The sequence below is a fragment of the Salvia miltiorrhiza genome, chromosome 1 (genome assembly GCF_028751815.1).
Source record: "Salvia miltiorrhiza cultivar Shanhuang (shh) chromosome 1, IMPLAD_Smil_shh, whole genome shotgun sequence".
NCBI classification, from domain to species: Eukaryota; Viridiplantae; Streptophyta; class Magnoliopsida; order Lamiales; family Lamiaceae; genus Salvia; species Salvia miltiorrhiza.
Genome location: NC_080387.1, coordinates 45462752 through 45473553, shown reverse-complemented (window position 1 = coordinate 45473553; position 10802 = coordinate 45462752). Strand labels below are relative to the sequence as shown.

General features: G+C 36.4%; 1 protein-coding gene across 1 annotated transcript; it reads right to left on the bottom strand.

The window, feature by feature from the left end:
* Positions 1-2172: 2172 nt before the first annotated feature.
* Positions 2173-4415, bottom strand: LOC131008766 (uncharacterized). The gene is made up of 3 exons (XM_057935799.1): positions 2960-4415; positions 2304-2834; positions 2173-2231 (listed from the first exon to the last, which is right to left on the bottom strand). Exons 1-3 carry the CDS (start codon positions 4413-4415, stop codon positions 2173-2175), a joined length of 2046 nt encoding a protein of 681 aa, XP_057791782.1.
* Between the last annotated feature and the right edge of the window lie 6387 nt (positions 4416-10802).

Below are 10802 nucleotides of genomic sequence, written 5' to 3'. Positions count from 1 at the left end.
GTTGAAATAATGTTTTTCTTCTTTGCAGACTTATTTGGATAGAGAATACAAGGAGATAATGGAGAATGCGCGCCGTATGTTTAGCTCTCGTTCAGAGCAGCGTCTTATAAGCTCTGAGGCTCCGGTGTTGTCGTGGAAGCCGGCTGCCAAGCTTATGTATTCAGTGTATGGCAAGGGTACCTCATCGACTCAGGGAGATTGGTTGGATGCCATTGCGGTACACAATTACACCTACATCATAAATGACTTTGACTTAAAATAAAAAGGATTGTTGATCAATTATTTCTTCCTGTACAGGTCATTGTTCCTGTATTTGTCGAGTGGCGTATCGTTATCTGTAGCATTGATATGCTCACGGGTAAATGTCGCGTCTTCGATCCGAACTTGTATCGGATTGGGGCACAGTCACGCCACGACATGTTGCGCGCTCTGTGTCCTTTGGGCCGTCTTTTCTACCGGGTCCTTGAGGTGTTCCTTTGGTTCGAGAGGACACGCATTGTGGAGAACGCGAATCAGAATCTCCAATGGCGTCAGCTGCAGATCGAGTATGCTGATCCTGCCGAGCAGTTCGCACAGAGCGGCCAATTTAGCTCTGGTGTTTTCGCGTGCATGACCGTGGAGCGTTTGATCGCAGACTCGCCGAGCCTGGAGTGGGGCAATAATAATGTTCAGCTGTACAGGCACAAGATAGGCAGTGCCATCTACGAGTTTTGCACATCCCCCGATGCACTTTGAACTTGTATTCTCTGTACATTATGACTATTTACATCTTTATGACTATTTTTTTTCTCTACATTTTTACCCCGACATTCTAGTATCTTCTTATCTATATTTACTGCCATGATGACTTGTGATACATATAAAACTGTAAGATAAGATGAATAAACTAATTAGCCGCCACAAAAGTGTAGCCGTGTGGATTAGCCGCCACGGAACTCACTACTAGCGGCTACCACTTTTATTACACTTTTGTGGCGGCTAATTAGTTTATTTGGATTTAATGACATGTTTAATGCATAATCACATAATTTCAAGCTCTGTAATGGTATATTATAAATTTATTAGTACAAGTTGTGCATTTTTCCAAATTCTCATTCATAATTTCAACTCATAATTGTAGTGACATGTAAATGGTGGTCATTGTTAAGTAAGTATGATTTATTGTTTGAATTTGTCAAATATTAGAATTGAATATCTTTAACAACGTCCAACAAACCAAAATAGAAGGATTAGCCGCCACAAAAGTGTAGCCGTGAGGATTAGCCGCGTATTATTTCACTACTAACGGCTAATCCTCACGGCTATACTTTTGTGGCGGCTAATCCTTCTATTTTGGTTTGTTGGACGTTGTTAAAGATATTCAATTCTAATATTTGACAAATTCAAACAATAAATTATTAAAACTAAAATAAATTCATTATATAGTAATTCATTTCTATTTCTAAATTGCATTTATAATTAAAGAATATAGCAAGTCTTTATGCTGATCTAGAAATTATAAATTATTAAAACTAAAATAAATTCATTATTGAGTAATTATGAAAAAATTATAAATTAGAATTATAAATTATGAATTATAATTATGAATTGTAATTATAAATTCATTCATAAATTCAGTAATTATGAAAAAATTATGAATTATAATTATAAATTCACTCATAATTATTTGGATTTATTAATTCAAAATTATGAATTATAATTATAAATTATGGGTAATTCATTATTAATTTATAAAAATTATAAATTAATAATGTCATACGTTGAGCACATCCATAATAATTAGGGAACTCTAAATGAACTTAAATAAAACATAAAAAGAAATTAATGTCATACGCTGACATGGTACAACTGAAAACATATTGAAAATCGTTCAATTTAAACATAAATACGACTACACATCGGTGGCCGTACCCTTGCACGATCGACGTGTGTGACCAGACCCGCCACAGAGACCACACGTTTTGGGTGCTCGTTTCTTGCTACTAGTTGATGCCTCTGTTGTTGATGTGTTTTGAGTCGGCCTTTCACCTGCGGATCGAACTCGAGTTTCCTTTGGACGACCAGCTTGTCGCCGAGAGAGATTTGGTAAAACAAGCTGAGATGCAATTTGGAAAGGAATATTCCAATTATCTATGGGAGGCAAGTGGTTAACGGCACGAGAGTATGTGTCAACTAGTGAACTGTTCCAGTAGTAAGAGTGCACGTAATCCTCCACTGACTCGTTCGCCTCACTGCAAAACAAACGATTATACATATTGATCATTTAATAATGGTAATTGAGGTCATGAATAGAAATGACATACGTAATGGCTGCAATCGCATGAGAACACGGCATCTGGTCCAGGTCGAATTCGTTGCATCACAGCTCTGCTTTTGAAGGTCAACCATATAATGGCGACCACTAGCACGAACCCTGTATTTTCTCTCGGTGGTCCTCTTGGCTGTGTAACGACGACTTTTTACAAGTTCTGCACTGAGCTTCTGTTTTGCCTCCGGAGTCAGATTTTCATCGCTCTCTTGTGCGGCCGCAAGCCTGTCGTTGAACCACTGCTCGATAACTAATCTGACTACCTCCAACATCGAGCAGATTGGAAGACGTCTGGCCCACAGCAAACGTGCATTAAAACTCTCGGCGGCATTGGATGTAAGGAAACTGTAACGGGACACAGGACATTGTGATCGTGCCCACTTCTCCGGTCCCACGCGCAACAACTTCTCGTACGCCTTTGGTTTCAGAGCAGCCATGGCTGACATTGCACGCGTGTAATCTGATTCCTCGTAGGCGTATGCAGCTTGGCGGAAAAGCTCAGCAACACCGGGCCGTAACCCTTGATCTTGTTCAACAAGTGGTAGTAGCAAATACCGTGAGTAGCATTTGGAAACTCGCTCTTCACAGCATTAGCGATGGAGACATGCGCATCAGATACAATAAGTAAGTTATCGGGCTCGCCGCAAGCACCTCTCAGATGTGACATAAACCACTTCCACGACTCATCATTCTCGATCGGACCGACACCGATCGCCAAGGGAAAAACTACCTCGTTTCCGTCTTTTGTCACGGCGACAAACAAAATGCCACTATTTTTTCCCTTCAGGTGTGTGCCGTCAACCACAATCACTGGTCGAAGGTAAAAGTAGAAAGGTGAGATGGAAGCCGCAAGAGCAACAAACAAATGTTTGAACCGGCAGTCTATGTCTACTTCCAAACCATATAAGGTGCCAGGATTCGCTTCCTTCAGGGCATACAGATATCTTGGGAGCAGGAGGAACGAATCATCAACTCGACCGTATATCATCTCCATCCCGAGATTTCTTGCACGCAGCGCGACATCATATTTGATTTTGATGCCGAAATCACGTACTAACTCAGCCATGATGGATTTCGGCTTAATGACCTCTCCATCATCGCGTATTCTGTTTGCCACAAACGCTGCAACCACCTTCGAGTGCGCCTTGATTTTTTTAGCTGTGTGCAAGTCCCCTTCGCATGAATGCTCTTTCAACTTATGCACTCTCCACATCCCTCGCTCGTGACTAGACGCACGAAGATCGAAATTGCAGTTGTCAGAGTGCTTGCAAGAGAAATAGACTCGTCCCGGATCTGAGCGGACAACTTTTGTCTCAGTGCCTCGCTTCATGTTCCACAAACCAACAGCAATGATCAGGTCGTCTTTGCTGTTGTAAAAAGAATTCTTCTGCAGATCATCAACTCTAGAAGGGTCACTCTCGCGAGCAACCAGCGAAGCCGAGGCGTCCACTGGAATCAAGGGAACTAACCAATTAGTTAGATCACCGGTCTCGGCTGTCGGATCTCCGTCACGTGTTGTACTTTGTTGGATCCAACCTGCTCGCTCGATCTCCGTGAAATCGATTAGATCGTCGTCTAATAAATCCTCAGAGGCATCAGAAGCAGTGCCCACCTCGAGCGCAGGGTCAAATTCTTCGTCATCTTCCTCAGAATCATCATCGTCTCCTGATGCAACCGAGCCTTCAGCTTCGTGCTCAGGTTCATCATCTGTCCGCACATTGTTCAATCTCCCACATACTTCATTAAGCCTTTCGGTTTGATTCCATGCAGATTCGTCTAGCGGTTGTCCATCCCATGTAAAATATTGTCGTGGAGGCGAGCTCTGGACACCATGAAACGACGTATGATGATAATACAGCGTCTCATACTGACTGCATTGTGCTTCATCTACGTGTCCCGAAGGTTCAGTAAAATCAAAAGTAGGGATGTAGGCTTCTTCTTCAATCGGACCGTTGTAGTGCTCAACGTACACCATGGGATAGTCGGCAGTTGCCAACAAGGCTTCCACGTCATCGTCTGTGGCCAAGCCACATTTCGTCTCCCTACCAAATAGATTGGTCGCCAAATAATACAATTGGTAGCTCGAGCTCAACGAATGTGTCCTCATAATATTGTTGACGCTGCACATCAGGCTCTCAATAGTTTCGTTGACGAGGGGAAGGACCTCTGTAGCCCCACCAACATAGTATAAACCATCGACGAGTCCGTTGTATCTCACATATATGTATCTAACGAATTCCATCTATAAAAACACATAAAATGTAGTATTAAAATATGCATAAACGCTTTAAAAATTCTCATAAATATAACATAAAACATTCAAACTATTAATTACACAAACAATATATGAGAAAATCACATCTTCAAGTAGAATTTGAACACCAATTGCACCAACTATCGCACAAACCACTTCTCAAATCTTGAGGGTTTCAATTTCTCAATTTCTTAACTGAATGCTCTTTCTACGAGTATTTGGATTTATGTTTTCTCATTCACAAATGCAGCCCTATTATAGACTAATATTAGAGTCCTTTGTACAAATTCACGTGAAATGTATTGTTCATTCATTCAGTACACTTCAATTTATTATTCAATGTGCAATCAAATGCATGCAGAAAGTGAGCATTAAAGCCTCATTACAATCCAAATTTGTGCAGTCACCTTATCTCTTATTTCATGTGGACATGTACTTTTTTGACTAAAACATTAACAAATAAATAGAAATACACAAAAAAGGGATACATATGTTACTTTCAAACATTCATAACAAGGTAAAAATTTTTACAACCATATGTATTACTTAAAAATGATTTTTTTGTCCCAAAAAAAATATTAGCCGCCACAAAATCGTAGCCGGCGTCACTAGCCGTGTGTGAAAAATTTCACACGGCTAGTACGACCGGCTTTGAATTTCTGGCGGCTAATTGTTTTTTAGAGCTCAAATATCTTTTTGTTTACATTTCAGGAGTTTCAAGTGTTTTCTTCAAAAATAGCCTATTATTTTATGTGTTTACTGTATTATTTTGTGTTCAATCAAATCATGCATAAAGTGAGTATTATTACCCCACTATAATCCAATTTTTTGCAGATTCAGTATCTCTCATATTTCACATCAATGTATACTTCTTGTAATATAAAAAAAATAAAATTAAAAATTTAAATAAAAACTCTAAATTAAGATATTCGTGTTATAATATAATATTACTAAGAGGGCTCAAAAATTCACTATTATGTATATTATGCAGCAAAAAAATATTATGAAACAAATGGAGTAATTAGCCGTCGGAAGTTCATAGCCGCTGACCAGTAGCCGTATATATTTTGGACCGGCGGCTACTGTTCACGGCTATGAATTTCCGGCGGCTAGTTATGCCATTGGTTTCAGAATATTTTTTTGTTGCATAACATACATAATAGTGAAATTTTTAGTCCTCTTACTAATGTTTTTATAACGCAAACGTAAGCTAATTTTTTTATAAATTTTCAAACATACAGTATACATTAGATTGTGAAAGTGGCGTGAGTTGGGCAATTATTGTCTCTTCATCACATTTTTAACTTGTGAAAATGACGTGAGTTAGACATTTTACAAAAAACGAAGCATGTCAGGTCTGCTTTTACAAAAAACCAAGCATGTCGGCTTTGACTTTTTGAACTTTGGCTTGGGTGGGTACTTTTGTAAAACAAGTTATAAGAGTGGGTACTTTCGCCTATTCACAGTTAAAATGAATATAAGAGAAGAAGCTGTTGTAGTTTTGTTTTTGGTTTTTGTTTTTTGTTTTTTGTTTTGTTTTTTTTTTCTCGTTTCTATCCTAGAAGCTAATGAGTAATGACCAAATTAAGGAGAGTACTCTTTGCATAAAAATCTTTCTTTGGAAGCAAATCCAAACTCGAGTAATTATAAGTTTACTTTTTGGTGTTAGAATAATATTATATAATTTATTTTGACTTTCTCAACCAGTCTCTTTCTTGTCATAAAATTTCCACCCATGGAATTTCCAATTAAAAATAAATTAGTTGATTCAATTCGGCAGAAGGCCAAATATTTGTTTTTTTTGTTTTATTTTTTCCCCTCTTAACAATCCACGTCATTCGCAATCAATATATAATACGATTAAGGATTCATGCGCTCTCCTTAATTCGAGGTCCTACATGGCATATCTAAGAATTCAAGATTTAAAATCCCTACAATTCTAGAGCTTCTAACTCAATTCTCTATCGCTGACGTGGCAATATAATTCCACATATAATATATATATATTTTTAATTTTACATTTACCATCCAAATTACCTACAAATCGAATTAGAATTATATCATAAATTATTCAACAATCAAAACCCCCGTCTCACTCCAAATCTTGAGAACCCGTCGCCACCGTCGCTGGCATTAGCTTCGACCGCCACCACCGTTGTCTGCTCCATCACCAAGCCGCCTCCAGCGATCTGCCCCCTCCACCTTCCCCCGCCGCGATATGCCACCTCTCTTCCCCCCTCGCAATTCGCTGCAAACTCCACCACCACTGCCATCTGCCCCGTCACCAAGACGTCGCGAACGATCTGCTCCATCCACCTTCCCCCGACACGTTTTTCCTCCTCCCTTTCCCCTCCACCGCCGTCCGCCACCGCGCCTCGCCGCCCCGGCACCCTTCGCGATCTATACCCCTTCCGTCTCCACACTAGCTCTCATTTCCCCCACCGCAGCCATGGCACAGCCGCGGCCAATGGCTGCCCTGCGCCTAGCACCACCGCCATCAATGGGTGTCTCACCGGACATTACTTGGTTCCGGAACGGTTCTTGATTAGCTATGGTAAGTATTTTATTAGGAAACATTATATTTGACTATTGTGAATATGGAATGATTAGTGTGAATTTTAAAAGGAATAAATTTTGGAAGAATAAAATTATACTATACAATTATATGATTTACCTATCAATCAATAATCAGTCAATTTTAGATACAATTTAACAATGGAAACTTTATTTAATCAGCCAATTTTAGATACATTTTAACAATAGAAACTTCAAAGTTTAGATTTTAGCTATAAATTCAATAGTTCAAATGATAAAGAGTTTTACAACCAACCGATGGTGCTTTGTGGCTTCCACTCTTCGTTCTGGTTCAAAGTAAGCTTAATTTTCTTTTTTCTCCACGCTGTCTTCGTGTTGCAGATTGGAATTTTCTTCCCCAAATGTATGTTAGATTTAGTTGTTGTTTCTTTCTTTTGTATTTATTTTATGGATTGGTTATATAGGTTCAAGCTTCACCGTCGAAGAATTCAAAGTACCTCTCAATCCAGTTCCATCATTAGTGACGCACTGACGGTATGATTTTTATTCCTGCTGGGATGAGTCTCTTCTCCTGTTAGTTGTCTTTCAGAATCAATTATGCATGACAGCTTTAGCAATTCTATGCGATGAATAGTGAGAATTTTGGTTGGTTAATCTTGCTGCTACTTTTCTCATTGCGCCTGCATCGCCTGCTTTTGAATTCTCTCAACAAATGATAGGCTAGAATCACAAAGTCTAAAGAGTGTTGCCCAATAGTTCCTAATGTAGTTCATCAAGATGCTATTAGCACTTGGGCATGCATGGTTGATGGTTCTCGTGGTGACCTCTATGATGTAGTACTTTTTGTGAAGCACTTGGGCATGCATGATTTATTTTATAAAGATGATGATACACGGACCTTACGAAAAAAATGGCAGACATCTTTAGCAGCAGAGGATCATGATTAAAATATGATAGCTAGATTGTTTTATAATTATTAAGCAAATCTTATTAAATTAATAATGTTTTTTCTTCTTCTTTTGTTGCGTTGGTTGTTCTTCTTTGTTCATTGCTTCATTATCTTCGCTAATAGAAAAGATTAATATTATTATCTGCCCCTGCTTGCAATGGTAATCTCTCCCCTTCTCTAAGTCACTGTATATTTCCATTCGTAGTGTTATAAATATTGGTCAAATATGAAAAGGTTCCACCTTTATTGATCATGCTTATTGTGTGATTTTTTTGTTGGATTGTAAATGACATCGGTCCTTGATTTAGTGAACTTTTAATTCAATTAATGTGTGTTGTGGTGTTAACTGATCACTCATTTCTATTTGTGATTTTTCGTTTGTGTTTTTGTTTATTAGTTGAGGTTTAGTAGACTGCATTTCTTGGATGGATAATTTATGTGCTGTTTTTTGAATTCATAAGCTGAAATTGAAAATGTTTTTAAATTAATTAGTACACTATGTGCGGTATTGCTCAATATATTGTTGTTCGATTACTTTTGAAGTTCCTTTGCATGAGATTTGGATTTTTTGAGTAAAAGAGTAGCTCTTTTGATTTGTTCTATTTCCACGAGGGTTACAAAAGATAGGGAAAAAAGAGGAATTAAGTGAACATTTACATTTTAGCTAAGATCTGCCTTGCCATCCAAATTATGTGCATTATACACTATGTTGCTTTAGCTTTTCCTTATGACACTATTATTGATTGTTTTGCCATGTCAACGCCGAGAAGCAACAGCGCCCCTACCTCTCAAGTCTCGACGGGTATCCGACGGGTGGCGAGTATCCGACGGGTAGCGGATATGGATGGCAAATAGTAGTGTACAATAAGTTGAAATTTTCTTTAAAATTTGTTGCAGTTTCGTGGTAATTTATTTGTTGGGTGATTTATTGCATTTGTTGCGTGGTTGATTGTAGGATGTCGACGCCGAGAAGCAGCAACGCTCCTACCTCTCAAGCATCGACGGGTATCCGACGGGTAGTGGGTGGGGGTATCCAATGGGTAGCGGGTGTCCTCTTTAATTTATTTGTTCATTTTAGTTTGACATGTAATGTAGACCTATGTCATGTTAATACTTATTTTATTGAATAATATTCATCATTTATAAATATATTATGAAAGGGAAGTGAACTTTTTATTTATAAACTATAACATCAAATAATCTTCATAATTTATAAATATATTATGAAATAATTTCTACATTTTTTTTATATAAATTATAACAGTAAATAATACCCGTCGAAATTCGACGGGTTACACACTAGTGCTAACTGACTTTGCGAACTAATAAAATATAGAGATATGTTTCCATTCTTCCATTGCTTCAAAGCCTCTCACCATATTTTTTTCGTGTAAATGTGTAATAATTAGTAATTACAGGAGTTTATGTGAGACTTTGTTGTAAGTCAAAATTAGTCCGAGGCATTATCAAATATGCAATTTGTTGTACGTACCCAATGGGGCAAACTAGTCATTCATTATGTATTATCACTAATTAATAATTAATTCATGCTGATTGCTTTCATTTACAGTTTACCTATATATACCCTTTATCCATATATAAAAGAGTCCCTCCATTTTTTCTCTCTCTTCTCCCATCAATTTTTTTACTATTTTTTTCTCGTTTCTTTTTATAATTTTAATTCTTTTCTAAATTTTGTCAAATTTAATTTATAAAAAAAATACTATGCATCTTAACTTCTTAAGTTTAAGTTCATCAGAAAAAATTATCAAAAATGAATTTAAAACGAATAGATTATTAAAATTTTAAAATATTTTATTTTCTTATTCTTTGTTAAAATTTTAGAACTTTTTATTTATGTTTGTGTATGAAAATGTTTATTTATTTATTATTATTATTATTATGTGAAATACTCTATAATAATAATGTGTAATATTAATTTTCATTACAAAATAATTTAATAACTATAATTATCATTACACTTTATATATAATTGAAAATTACGTTTTTAAATTCAAAATTTTATTGAGTAATTAGTATTTTATTTTTAAACCATATTTTGCATTTATTATATTTTGTTTCTGTTTAATATTTATATTTATTTATTTAAACATATCATTTAATTTCAATTTCACCGTGCATCGCACGAATGGTAGTAATCTATAAATGGTACATATATAGTCTTTTCCCATGCCAGAAATAACTCTAAATTTTAATTATTATGTTCAAAATAAATGATCAATTTATGAAGCTTGACTTTATTTTCACAAAATAAAAATAAAAATTACTGGGTCGAAGATTTATTTACAGTGACCAAGCCTCATTTACTGAGACTCATAAATTACGAAGTTAGGTGTGCGTGTGTTGGCCAAGCGGTAAGAGGTTAATGCCTAAGGCCAAAAGTTTTGGGTTCGAGCTCTCTATAGTGTGGTCTTTAAATTTCTTTATTTAATACTGTTAATTTATAAAAAAAAGAAAAAGTTAGATTGTTGATCAGAAATAAACTATTGATCCTAAAAACAAAGTTTACTAAGTCGAATATTTATTACAATGACCAAACCTCATTAATTCAATAATTAAATTCAATAAAAAAAATCAACCAACTAAATTCAATATTTAAATAGCAAGCCTGTTAAGCTGGTCATAGCTTGACAACACTTCTCTTGGAAGCCATTGTCTGCAAATTTCTTTCCTAATTTTTTCTTTTTCAACTTTTTCATTATTTTTCAGCATTTTGTATTGAAACTCCAATTTTG

Coding starts and splice junctions, on each gene's coding strand:
- LOC131008766 (XM_057935799.1), bottom strand. CDS start 4,415: ATGAGGACACATTCGTTGAGCTCGAGCTACCAATTGTATTATTTGGCG. Junction 2,835..2,959: donor GTTTATGTCACATCTGAGAG/GTGCTTGCGGCG, acceptor TTGTTGAACAAG/ATCAAGGGTTACGGCCCGGT. Junction 2,232..2,303: donor CATGCGATTGCAGCCATTAC/GTATGTCATTTC, acceptor TTTGTTTTGCAG/TGAGGCGAACGAGTCAGTGG.